Raw genomic sequence first — 14,541 nt, forward strand, 5'->3', positions numbered from 1 at the left:
AGCTTCGATGCATGAGCTGTTAAGCTGATTGTGCGATAATTCTCGCACTTGTCAGCTCTTGCCGCCTTCGGAATTGTGTGGATGATGCTTTTCCGAAAGTCAGATGGTATATCGCCAGACTCATATATTCTACACACCAACGTGAATAGTCGTTTTGTTGCCACTTTCCCCAATGATTTTAGAAATTCTGATGGAATGTTATCTATCCCTTCTGCCTTATTTGACCGTAAGTTCTCCAAAGCTTTTTTAAATTCCGATTCTAATACTGGATCCCCTATCTCTTCTAAATCGACTCCTGTTTCTTCTTCTATCACATCAGACAAATCTTCACCCTCATAGAGGCTTTCAATGTGTTCTTTCCACCTATCTGCTCTCTCCTCTGCATTTAACAGTGGAATTCCCGTTGCACTCTTAATGTTACCACCGTTGCTTTTAATGTCACCAAAGGTTGTTTTGACTTTCCTGTATGCCGAGTCTGTCCTTCCGGCAATCATATCTTTTTCGATGTCTTCACATGTTTCCTGCAGCCATTTCGTCTTAGCTTCCCTGCACTTCCTATTTATTTCATTCCTCAGCGACTTGTATTTCTGTATTCCTGATTTTCCAGGAACATGTTTGTACTTCCTCCTTTCATCAATCAACTGAAGTATTTCTTCTGTTACCCATGGTTTCTTCGCAGCTACCTTCTTTGTACCTATGTTTTCCTTCCCAGCTTCTGTGATGGCCCTTTTTAGAGATGTCCATTCCTCTTCAACTGTACTGCCTACTGCGCTATTCCTTATTGCTGTATCTATAGCGTTAGATAACTTCAAACGTATCTCGTCATTCCTTAGTACTTCCGTATCCCACTTCTTTGAGTATTGATTCTTCCTGACTAATGTCTTGAACTTCAGCCTACTCTTCATCACTACTATATTGTGATCTGAGTCTATATCTGCTCCTGAGTACGCCTTACAATCCAGTATCTGATTTCGGAATCTCTGTCTGACCATGATGTAATCTAACTGAAATCTTCCCGTATCTCCCGGCCTTTTCCAAGTATACCTCCTCCTCTTGTGATTCTTGAACAGGGTGTTCGCTATTACTAGCTGAAATTTGTTACAGAACTCAATTACTCTTTCTCCTCTTTCATTCCTTGTCCCAAGCCCATATTCTCCTGTAACCTTTTCTTCTACTCCTTCCCCTACAACTGCATTCCAGTCGCCCATGACTATTAGATTTTCGTCCCCCTTTACATACTGCATTACCCTTTCAATATCCTCATGCACTTTCTCTATCTGTTCATCTTCAGCTTGCGACGTCGGCATGTATACCTGAACGATCGTTGTCGGTGTTGGTCTGCTGTCGATTCTGATTAGAACAACCCGGTCACTGAACTGTTCACAGTAACACAGCCTCTGCCCTACCTTCCTATTCATAACGAATCCTACACCTGTTATACCATTTTCTGCTGCTGTTGATATTACCCGATACTCATCTGACCAGAAATCCTTGTCTTCCTTCCACTTCACTTCACTGACCCCTACTATATCTAGATTGAGCCTTTGCATTTTCCTTTTCAGATTTTCTAGTTTCCCTACCACGTTCAAGCTTCTTACATTCCACGCCCCGACTCGTAGAACGTTATCCTTTCGTCGATTATTCAATCTTTTTCTCGTGGTAACCTCCCCCTTGGCAGTCCCCTCCCGGAGATCCGAATGGGGGACTATTCCGGAATCTTTTGCCAATGGAGAGATCATCATGACACTTCTTCAATTACAGGCCACATGTCCTGTGGATACACGTTACGTGTCTTTAATGCAGTGGTTTCCATTGCCTTCTGCATCCTCATATCGTTGATCATTGCTGATTCTTCCGCCTTTAGGGGCAATTTCCCACCCCTAGGACAAGAGACTGCCCTGAACCTCTATCCGCTCCTCCGCCCTCTTTGACAAGGCCGTTGGCAGAATGAGGCTGACTTCTTATGCCGCAAGTCTTCGGCCGCCCATGCTCATCGTACGTGGTTTAAAGTATGGAAACATCATAGAACACCTAGCTTCTTCTAGCTCCTCGCCGTACTGAGGCCGTTATAAAGTACAGAGGCGGTGTTACACAGCATTTCCGTGATTTATTCTGCGGCTGACTGATACTTGTTCCGCATGCTCAATTTATGAAGCGAAATTCTATTTATCCGGGACATGCATGGGTAAACACTGAACATCCGAGAAGGAAATATTTTATTACAAAAAAGTACAAATAGGTAAAATACAGTGCAATCATACATATTTCATACGAATGTAAACATAACAGGAAAGCACGTGGAGCTACATCTTATGAGCTCCTAAACAATAATGAAAGACAAGCATTTACATGCGTCAGAGACAAGCACCGACAGAGTCCAGCTCCCAAAGTGATGTGAGAATTGTTTATGAGAGAACGAAGCAGCATTCCTCTCATTCAGACTATTCAACAACTCCCAACTGTGCATTATGCCCTTACTTTTCATTCTCGAGTTCAGTTCCATTCTCAGAATGGTCCAATTAATGAAAAATGAAGTCGAGAGCGCTTACAGTTGGAACTCCTTCTGGCTCTCTAAGTGAAATGAGTTAATGGAATGAAATCTGTGATAATGAAAAAACTCTTTTAGTAAGCAAGCTTTATAGTTCACTCGTGAAATATTAATCTCCAGGATGTTTCATGTAGTAACGTCACTAGTAGCTATAGGATCGTTTCTGAAATGTGATGGTGATCTATGCGGTGGTGTATGAGGCGATGTTTGCGTGTGTGCAGTTAGAGCACTATCCTAGTGAATATTTAGAAGCTGTGTTCTTTACGATTCAAGATACTCTAGACGTCGCGAATGGCAATGAATGGTGCTGATAGTTCGTGATATGTGGACCAGTAGCAAAGCGTGATCGATGAAGTGACGTGATGAAGAAACCGATGAATTGTGTACATGAATACTGATTACAGGGATGGCAATCTTCTTTATACAGATTATTAAGCCTAAGCCTTGTATGCAAACGGAATACATGAACATCTAATCTATGTCTACTCTGATGATCTGCTGTACAACGATGGTTAGTTATAAAATTCTATGATCGTGAAACGACATGAGGAACACAAATGCCAGTTAATAATCACTACCATAACTCTCCTGGGAATGAAAAGGTTACACATACTTCCGAATATGAAGTCTTATCCATAGTTAAATATACTTTCCCGGATTATTATTTTTTTATCTGAATGGGAATAAAACATAGACTTAATAAAAAGCAGAAAAAGATTATTTTAGGACACATAACCAGGTACCTTTAATGACGCGCATGAATGATAAGTGGCAATGAATGGTGTAAGCGATATGTGACAATAAAATTCAGTCTTAGTTTAAACCGTTAAGATAGTCCACTCACTTTTGTGATTGAATGAGGTTCATAGTTCCTCACAAAATCTAGCGATGATGGACAATGTGACAGTTAGGTGCAGGTGAGTGCATGGTTTGTGAGGTTAATTGTGCTGATGAATGGATACTGCGATGCTATTTGACTTGGATATGTACATGATACAGTGGCAACTACAGAATATGTGTTGGGTGACGGATGCACAGTTGATATAGCCGAGACTGTTCGCCCGGTAGTTAACACAAGAAAACAGATTCTTGTAAGTCTGTGTCTTCCGCCGTTTTGACACACTGTGTAGTAAAATGTAAACAGTATTTTACAGAGAAGATTCACCTTTGTTACGAATATCCTCCGTAAAGCTTGGATTATTTATTAGCGCCACTGTAATTGACAATAAATTTCACACATCCCAATTTTGTGCACTATCAAAGAATCTCATGGTTTTTGGCTAGCGTTGTATGTAAGCATGATGCTGCAATGAATGATGGATTATGAAGCCCAACTCCCTATTTGCAAGCAACAAGCATTGTATCATTAGTTAGTTTGTATGATTAGTTAGTTTGTGGCGATACGAGATAACAGCTGCGTGATGTGTGAGTTGATTGTGGATTATGAGCAAAGGGACTACTCTACATATGAGATGTTTCCTTTCAAGGTTTGTAGATGGGAAATGTAGGTATGATGATTGGCCCCCTGTTCTCACACTTACTATAGTAAGACACTAAAATATGTTAATTGTTGAGACTTCTAATTGTTTAGGTCCTGAATACACAGTTATTGTCAGGGGTGCAGTTTGGACGTGGTGATGTGGCATGGCTAGAGCAAATGTTATTGCGAAGTATATTATTGTAGAATTAGAAATGGTATACGACAGGTGATGTGAACTCGGGATTTCGATACATAATCTTCCACCAGTGGTGTAGGACACAACACAAGTAACATGTTTTCCTGAGTCTCTTGATTGGTGAACCCATTTGAGATAGCTGTTCAGTTTTCACATGGTCACCATAGCACTTGTGTCTTCCAAAAACACCGTCGGCCCTAACAATCGATTGTGATTTGATAATGTGTGTGAGTGGAGCAAATGCTATGATGAGACATATGATTGTGGAGTTAAAAGTGACATATGATAAGTGAAGTGAAGCCAGTGACAAATAGATTAGGACACGACACAAATAACATATTTTCCTGAAGCACCTTGCTTGGTGTACCCAGTTATAGTGATGGGCCAGTTATTCGTTTTGTCAACACAGCACTGGTATCCATTAACAATGCTGTTGCGTATACCAATGGACTCTCGGGATTTTGTGCCCACATAGGCTTGTAATGCACAGTAGTGTTGCGTGAAGTGATGCATTTTGGAACTGAGCTGGGCCCTTGTTGGGAAACCCCAGTGGGGGACCACTGTGACCTTAAGCACCCTGGCGGTAGTGGCTGAAGCTGACCCCCCTGCCCGGGTGCCTCAGGGTGGGGGCCTGGATGGGCACGAAACCGCTCTGGCTCTGCTGCTGCTGCTTGGCTGGAGGGGCGGCCGTAGACTTGACGTGCGCGCTCTTCAGGTGCTGCTGCACCTGCTGCTGGGCGAGCGCGTTGTAGTCGGGCTTGGCCTGCTGCTGCAGCTGCTGTTGCAGCTGCTGCTGTTGCAGCTGCTGCTGTTGTAACTGTTGCTGCTGCAGCTGCTGCTGTTGCAGGAGGGCGCTGTAGTCGTACTGCACCTGCTGCTGCTGGGGCTGCTGGTACTGCTGCAGCTGCTCCGGGGAGATGTAGTACTGCTGCTGAGCCGCAGCTGCAGGGGCGGCTGCTGGAACCTGCACACAGAGCACATATGTTGTCTGTCCTGTGCCCGAGCTGTGACTTAATTACGAGGGCTGTTCTGAAAGTAAAGTCAGATCAGGCGCGAAATGGAAACCACAGTGAAAATCGGATGAAGCTTTGGACAGATGTGTTTGGCAGTGTACTAGTATGCCTGTCGATTGCGTCAATTTGCTCTTTTAAGTTCTGAGCACACAGTGAGCACGTAAAGATGCGTAGAAAATAGTGTCTCCCGCCAAGTACGAGGTACTGACAAAAAAATTCGCCTGCTGTCATATAGCCCAAATAATATGCATTTCCTTCTTCATGACAGTTCTCAGCCACAGTCTTCAGGAACAATGAAGACGGTCCTAAAGCGTTTTTGGTGGGAAATGTTTGATCACCCACCATACATCCCAGAGCTGGCTACCCCTGAGTTTTATCTCTGCTCACAAGAACCTGGTTATGCAGGCAACATTTTGGCACAGACAAGGAGTTACAGAACAGCTTACAGTATTGGGGTAAAGCACAGGCGGCTATCTTCTTTTAGGAGGGTATTGGAAGTTCGTACAACGCTACAACAAATGTCTAAGTTGGATGGACAACTATGTAGAGAAGTAACTGGAAGTTGTAGCTAACTACTGCATATAAAATAACTTTGATTTTCAAAATGGTTTCCATTTTGCGACCATTCGGACGTTACTTTCCAAATAGCCATCGCGTTTAGTTAGTCAGTCAGTTAAATATTTCACAGACCATTTGAGCGACTTTTTACGAAATAATGTGAAACAAGTCATTATTAGATTATTTTCAGTTAATAGATACATGCTGGCCATTGTAACGTTAATGATCGTATTACACAACTACACATAAAACTAATGTCTTTCCTTATTTTTTTTACAATGTACTAACATTTAAATAATAATTTGTCTATGGGAAAGAAGGAGTTGTCGAGAAGAAATGATATTGGATTAGATTTAAAAGTTGCTTTGCTACTTGTCAGACATTTTATGTTATTGGACAAAGAAAAATTTGTTTTCTTTTTATATGTATTGAGCCACTAACAACTTTAAGAGTGCATAACGAAGCTCTCTTTTTCTTATGTTGTTATAGATATGGGCATCAATGTTCTTCTCAAATTGTGATTGATTACGTAAGATGAACTTCACTAGTGAATGTACAGGCTGTCTGTCCTAAGAGTTGTCAGGCGTTTTTCTCTGGCGTTTCGGGGGATATCTGCGATTTCACATTTGCAATGTATAGATGCAATCGGTCGAAACAAATACTGCTCGTTGCGGTATCACTGCTGAAGTTTGCTCACAAAGAACTCGTGCGACCCATTCTAGGATAAGGTTAAAGTGTTTGGGACCCATACCAAATAAGAGTAACAGGGGAAAATGAACGTATACAGAGAAGGGGCGCACTCACGGTTACAGGCTGGTTTCACCTATGGGAGAGCGCCAGGGTGAAGAAGCGTAACTAGCAGACTCTTGAAGAAAGACGGAAACTTGTCTGAGAAAGCCTTCTTACAAACTTTCAAGAAACAGCTTTAACTAAGGAATCTAGGAATATACTCCAGCTCGCAGCATACAAAATTAATTACAGCGTGCATAGAAGTGCTTAAGCAATCAATCGTATCGCTCTTCATAAATGATTGGAGGCGGAAGAAACCCGAAAAAATGGTAAAATGAGAAGCTCACTCTGACATGCCTTTCACATTGATTTACAGACTACTGGTGTAGATGTAAATGACTAAGCTGAACGCAGCCTGGATAAATAGGCTGGTCTTCCAAAGTAGCACTTGGGCCACAGACAGTTTAGTCCCAGGACACTGGCATACTGAATATCAGACTGATTATCAGAAGCTTTATCCCACGTCCTGTCCTACCCTAAATCCAAATACTTGTGGGGAAAAATTCTTTTACAGTCGAACTTCAATCTAGAACGAATCTTTCTTGAATGAAAGCGTATTGGTGTACTGATGAGAGATGGAGATAAAGTATTAACTGATGACACCAGGTAACCAAAGTTGTGAATGAGAATTTTTCAATTATTGCAGAGAAATTACAAAAGAAATTCCCAGGAACAGATATAGCACCTGTGAAGGAGTATTCACTGAATAATGATGGGATTACCAACCATAGAGCACGAAGTATCAATAACTGTATATACACAGCATACAAGTTCCCTTACCGAGCGAGGTGGCGCAGTGGTTAGACACTGGACTCGCATTCGGGAGGACGACGGTTCAATCCCGCGTCCGGCCATCCTGATTTAGGTTTTCCGTGATTTCCCTAAATCGCTCCAGGCAAATGCCGGGATGGTTCCTTTCAAAGGGCACGGCCGACTTCCTTCCCTGTCCTTCACTAATCCGATGAGACCGATGACCTCGCTGTCTGGTCTCCTTCCCCAACACAACCAACCAACCAAGTTCCCTTAGGAAAACCAGTTAACGATTCATTCCCACTACGGAACTTTGCAGACTAAAATAAACAATAGTTCCAAAGAAAGGTAATGCAGGAAACCTATAGAACCGTGGAGACCTATTTTGTTGCAGTTATCATTCTAAAAAATACAAGAATAAATTATGGAAGGCATATTAATAAATTACTTGAATGAAGACAACCCCATAAGTACATAACACATTGGTAGAAATAAGAATCAACCGTACTAGAATTTACAAAAGTGCTACTTGATTCTCTTGACGAGGGTCACTGTCTCACGTGCATATTCTTAGAACTGCACATGATTTTTGATACTCTTGACCATAAGATTGTACAGAATAATATAGAATCTTTACGAACAAGACGTGCAGCTAATAACTGATTTTGATCAAATGTAGCATACAGGGTACAAAGAGTGGACCTAACGTAAACCTCAAACTGTTAGTGAAACACTTGCGAAAATCAATACTGATTAATATAGGAGTTCTTCAGGATAGCACATTATGATCAATATCGTTCACCATGTGCATAAATCACTTTCTGAATAATGGACGTCATGGGCACAACTTTTCTTTGTGGCGATGGTAACATTGCAGATCTACTTGACTCAGTAGAAGTGCTTCGTGAAAGCATTAGACTGCATAAACAAGGTTTTTATTATGAAATAACATTTTTTTTGCTGCCTGGCAGGATTTTCCTTCATTCCTATCCTCTGCGACGCATTTAGAGAAATAATTCCCATTCTAAAGGAACTTTTTGGAGTATTATGGCATTTTTGCGTGATGGTTGCGATGTGTAGGGCGAAAGTTTATGCATGGTTCTCGTACCTTTACTGTTATGTAAAGACGTGAACTTCTGTAACTTTAATAATATATATCTCTCTACGGTTAATGATAAATTAGGAAATATGTATCACCGATTTCTTGTTCTTCTCTTATGTCGAAACACTCGCGTATTAAGCACCAGTCACACGACTTGCGGTGCACAGACACAGTGAAAAAAGAAAATTTGAGTCACAAACAATCAAAACGATATTTTACATATTGTCAACGAAGATATGATGTTACAGATTATTCACAGAGTCAGTGCACTATTGTAGAGTGCCGACTGTATTTATCGAATTTAATATAAATCATTATTTGATTATATATTAGATACAAGTGCGTTTATAAGTACCTGGTGATCAAAAAGTCAGTATAAATTTGAAAACTTAATAAACCACGGAATAATGTAGATAGAGAGGTAAAAATTGAAGCACATGCTTGGAATGACGTGGGGTTTTATTAGAACAAAAAAAAACATAGTTCACAAAATGTCATACAGATGGCGCTGGACAGCAAAACGTCAGTGACTGCGCATGACAGGTGAGACGCACACCGATATGTTACAGAATCGCATCATCCCCAGCCTGTCTGATAAACACCTACTGGAACGTACGATGTTTATGCAAGATGGCGCTTCACCACATATTGCTAGATGCTTGAAACATCTCTTGCGCGCGTCGTTCGGTGATGATCGTGGACTCAGCCGCCACTTTCCTCATGCTTGGCCTCCCAGGTCCCCAGACCTCAGTCTGTGCGACTACTGGCTTTGGGTTACCTGAAGTCGCAAGTGTATTGTGATCGACCGACATCTCTAGGGATGCTGAAAGACAACATCCGAGCCGGCCGGAGTGGCCGAGCGGTTCTAGGCGCTTCAGTCTGGAACCGCACAACCGCTACGGTCGCAGGTTCGAATCCTGCTTCGGGCATGGATGTGTGTGATGTCCTTAGGTTAGTTAGGTTTAAGTAGTTCTAAGTTCTATGGGACTGATGACCTCAGCTGTTAAGTCCCATAGTACTCAGAGCCATTTTTGAACAACATCCGACGCCAATGCCTCACCATAACTCAGGACATGCTTTACAGTGCTGTTCACAACATCATTCCTCGACTACAGCTATTGTTGAGGAATGATGGTGGACATATTGAGCATTTGCTGTAAAGAACATCATCTTTGCTTTGCCTTACTTTGTTATGCTAATTATTGCTATTCTGATCAGATGAAGCGCCATCTGTAGGACATTTATTGAACTTTTGTAGCTTTTCGGTTCTAATAAAACCCCATGTCATTCCGAGCATGTGTGTCAATTTGTACCTCTCTATCTACATTATTCCGTGGTTTATTTAGTTTTCAAATTTATACTGACTTTTTCATCACCCGGTATATCCACTTTATTTGCTTATTTAAAGGTATTACAGAACAAAGAAAAACATGGCTTTTAACGGCAAGTGTTATTTTACAACGAATGAAAGTAATATCGTAGCAAATTAAACAACAACATCTTGCAGAGAAAGCAAATGAGACCCTAAGTTTAGAACTGGTCAGTGAAGTGTTATAGTACAAGAGAACCACCTGATTTTACCGTCTGAGACATCAAATCAACTGCAGCGAGTAATACTCAGTGCGAGTAGACAAGCAGTGCTTGACACAATGCTACGTACCTTGTACTGCGCCCTTTGTGCCGGGATGTTGACAACGGGCGCCTGTGCGAACTGCTGCAGGTACTGCTGAGGGTAGGCGGCGCCTGCCAGCGCAGCTCCTGTAAGATAGGAGGGAGGGAGGTACTTTCAGCTGGTCCAGGCCAGAAGGAAGGTAGAGCACACGCTTAAGGCACGATCTGACTTCGTTACAAGTAAGTGATGACTAGAAGTGGATAGAAACAAATCTGTCAGTGTGTGTGTGTGTGTGACTGAGTGAGTTTCCTTTGAGATTATTGGTTAATTTGTTAATAAATATGCATATAAAAACATTGGACGCAACACGTGTCTTTTGTCTGTCAAATATGTGTCAAGTACCATGGCTACATGCGTGGCGTATTACACTGTTAGTTGTTAAGCTCTTTGTGTCAATATGAGATTGTGAAAATAATGTGAGGACAATAAAATAATAAACATGCAACTCGTTCATAGAAGGGGCGATCAAGGAAATCAAATAAAACTATGAACGTACAAGATTCCAAAACACTGTCGTTTAAGTCATCTTGTTAACAAGAACTGATGTTTACGTTAAAACTAAAAAACTGCTGGGAAGTGATGAAGGACCTTAAAAGGCCAGTAACACAAAAATTAGGCAAGATGCGCAACAAGAAGGCAAACTCAAAAAAGAATTGTAGGGGTTGATATGTGATGCCACAGAAGGGTGCTGAAAATAAAGTAAACTGACAAGAAAAACGAGAAAGGTCTCGGTGAAACAGGCGACAAAAAGAATTTGTGGAAAATACTGACTATAAGAAGAATCAAGAGGATAGGAAATGGACTAAAACCTGAAATTTTCGTGGCAGTACAGAAAGATGGTAAAAGCTGTAGGGGAGGTGCAGATTGGAATACATCCAACAAATAATTGAGGACAATGGTGCATGTAAAATGAAATGTCGTGTGGCAAGGGCCTCCCATCGGGTAGGCCAGCCACCTGGTGCACGTCTTTTTAGGTGACGCCACATTGGCGACTTGCGTGACGATGAGGATGAAATGATGATAAAGACAACACAACACCCAGTCCCTGAGCGGAGAAAATCTCCGACCCAGCCGGGAATCGAACCTGGGATCCTCGCATGGCATTCTGCCACACTGACAATTCAAATATGGAAGCAAAGATGGTGCAAGTGATACTCCAAGATCGGCCAGGCAGCCACAGGAGCAAGTGGCCACAGGTGGGCAAAAGGCTGATGCACATGCAGTGTAGTAGCTGAGTCGCAGCACATACACTCAAACGCCATGTGCAGGGGCTCCCAGTTAGCTCAGTCATGAGTAGGACATGTTCAATAGGGTTATCTAGCGAGTAGCCTACACTAGCTGCCCACGAGTCCCATGGGGAATGTGGGAGGATGCCCTGCCCCGTGGGGTAGTGCCAGAACAGCCTACTGTATGATGAAGACGTTGGCACAAGAGAGGAAGTCGTTGTAAAGTCCATCATGCCACTCAACTGATGACCTAAAAAAATGAGGAGATCAATGACAAGATGCCTTTCTAAGACTAAAAAAAGTCAGCGAAAAGATGTGAGATTCAAATCGTGATATTTCTGGTATGTCCGCTCGGACCCACCTGGGATAGCAGCAGCTGGCTGGTACTGGAGAGCGGCCGCAGCTGCAGCTGCCGGCTGCTGCTGTGCTTGGTAGAACGCAGACACGGGGAGGCCGGCACCTGCCGCCCCACCCAGCAGCTGCCGTTGTGCCTGCAGCTGAAGCTGCTGTGCCTGTGCGGGCGACACGTAGAGTACCTGCTGTCCCGGCAGCTGCGGCGCCTGTGCGGCCGCCGCGGCAGGGACGTGTTGTGCCACCTGCGGCTGGTAGGCGGCCGCCAGCTGCTGCAGTGCGGCAGGGCTGAACAGCTGCTGCTGCTGCTGCTGCAGCTCCGCTAGCTGCGCGTAGCCCAGGGGGATCTGCTGCTGCTGTGGCACCTGCTGGACCTGCCAAAAGGAGCATTACTTGTGTACACATGTGGGGCTGTGCGATATTCTAAAGCACTGATGCTGATTTTTATTTTATCATCAGTATCTAAACATCAGTATCTGACAATTATAACTAGGAACATCGATTTTCTTAAGAATGGTGACAAATCATAAATTTAAAGAGTGGCGTAAATAGCAGTATACAAATATATCTCATATCATACTTGTTAATCAAGACATACAGCAAGAATAGAGGTTACAGAAACCACTCCTTTTTGTCCACCTACTGTAAAAATAATACTCTTGAGAGAAATTTCATCTTCGCTCTTTAGCGTTGATGACACAAAATACCTGTCAGTTCAAGGCATAAAGTCTAAAAATGAGTCCGTGATCATTTGTTTGCCACTTTATTTTACAGGTCCGTCTTGATCACATAAATTTTTACATTTCACTAGGACCGGTTTCGGCTACTGCCATCTTCAGATCATAAAATATTCTGATGTAATATCAACGTCAAACTAAACATGTAGGTACATAGTAAGTGTTCAAATACCTGCTTTTGAGAATAATCTTTCATAAGCCGATTATGCAGCTTTACAGTTGATGTATTTAAGAGTAATTTCTTGCAGCTTTTGTAGCTTTATATAGTTACAACATGCGAGTGATTCCACGCTTCTAATGGATCTTGCTTAAGATATAGAAGGACATCTTCGAGCTATTAAATGAACTGTGATGGTAGATCTGTATCTGTTCCTGTTTTCAAATTATACTTTTCTTGACCTTTTTTTGGAATGCTTAATTCGTAAATCAAATTTGATTTCTCTGTTTACCTGTGTTGCCACACTAGGTGACACCACGAAAGCATGAACTGCAGGATAGGGATCAGTGAAGTCTTCACTACAAGAAAATTCATTCAAAAATAATTCTCGTCTCCCCCTCCCTCCCTCCCCCCCCCCCCCCCTTGTCTCCCATCGTCACATTTGACAAGTCGTAAACGTGTTGCACTGGTGTCATATGATGCGATAAGGAAACATAGTGTGCAAATTACGAAAAACTTACTGATAGCGGCAGCAAGCAACTTGCATATTGTTGCATATTGATGAATTCTTCTCGGGTAATCAGCCGTGTGGTGGCGTCGTCTTCTCGCAACGTTTCAATGAGTTTCGTACCCAACATCTTCTGGAGAAAATGGGTACGAAATTCACTGAAACGTTGCGACAAGACGACGCCACCACATGGCTGATAACCTGAGAAGAATTCATCAGTGGAATACACTGAAAAAGACTGAAATCGCATATAACTTGCATATTTTTTCATTTTTTTGGCAACATTGATGGTCACTATTTTTTCTATAACGCTGATGACACGATGTTTCAGAGACTTTAGTATCGTTACTGAAAGATCACTGTTTAAACTCCCAACATTATGCAAATATCAGTAATTGTCCAACATTCATATACTGGGTGATTCAATTTGCTGTTAGAGGCTTTTAGGGGTTGTAGAGGGGACTTGGTAGATAAATTACTTTCAGACACCCCGCTTCATGGTATGCACACAGCAGAGGCAATGAGCCCTGATCTGTGTACTCCACAGGAGCTGTTCCACGTGCTGACTCTGCAGTTATTTGCACAGATTGTATCTGTGACACATGCTGCCATGACACTGTCCACAAACGCTGGTGCACATCTATGCAGCACCACAGTCAGCCCTCCAAGTTGGTAATGTATCAGTTTTCCACAGTCATTGTTGCAGTCGGATAATAATGACATGTGGGGGACTGAGGCAATCCTAAACACATCCTTGAGCCGGCCGAAGTGGCCGAGCGGTTCTAGGCGCTACAGTGTGGAACCGCGCGACCGCTACGGTCGCAGGTTCGAATCCTGCCTCAGGCATGGATGTGTGTGATGTCCTTAGGTTAGTTAGGTTTAAGTAGTTCTAAGTTCTAGGGAACTGATGACCTCAGATGTTAAGTCCCATAGTGCTCAGAGCCATTTGAACCATTTTTGAACACCTCCTTGATACGTGCTTTGTCATTAATTAACCTAGTCTTCAACTATACAGGGTGTCCGAAAAGTCTTTCCCTGATTACATGAATTGATAACTCAGGCTAGAAGTAAGATACAAACATGAAACTGGTGTCTAATTGTTTACAAACCATCAAAGTTTTTTCACACATCAGTAAACTTCCACTTCCACTGATGCTCAATGACAGTACACGTCGATATGACTTTGAGGTCGAAATGCTATCACGTATTGAGGCCGATGATGGTCATCTCAGACGAATTGCCTTTTCTGACGAAGCGACCTTTATCGTCAGTGGTGTAGTGAATAGCCATAATGTGCGCATTTGAGGTTCACAACCCCCTGGCGAGGTCATGGAGTGCTCCAGAGGCAGTTCAAAGGTGAATGTTTGGTGCGTGCTATTGCACGATCGAATTATCGGGCCATTCTGCTTCGCTGAGGCTACCATCACATCTGCAGTGTATCTGGACATGTTGCA

At 42.6% G+C, this 14,541-nt stretch overlaps 1 protein-coding gene across 1 annotated transcript in view; it reads right to left on the reverse strand.

Moving 5' to 3' along the window:
* Window positions 1–2,199: 2,199 nt before the first annotated feature.
* The window catches only part of LOC126210089 (bromodomain-containing protein DDB_G0280777-like), a 46,399-nt gene continuing 34,057 nt past the window's right edge, over window positions 2,200–14,541 (reverse strand). Inside the window, exons 3-5 of the mRNA XM_049939215.1 lie at window positions 11,696–12,059; window positions 10,097–10,194; window positions 2,200–5,188 (exon numbers count right to left, since the gene is read on the reverse strand). Coding sequence (XP_049795172.1) covers window positions 4,793–5,188; window positions 10,097–10,194; window positions 11,696–12,059 — 858 coding nt within the window. The 3' untranslated portion in view covers window positions 2,200–4,792. The remainder of the gene's footprint in view (window positions 5,189–10,096; window positions 10,195–11,695; window positions 12,060–14,541) is intronic.

This window comes from Schistocerca nitens, chromosome 10, assembly GCF_023898315.1.
Source record: "Schistocerca nitens isolate TAMUIC-IGC-003100 chromosome 10, iqSchNite1.1, whole genome shotgun sequence".
In the NCBI taxonomy this organism is placed as follows: Eukaryota; Metazoa; Arthropoda; class Insecta; order Orthoptera; family Acrididae; genus Schistocerca; species Schistocerca nitens.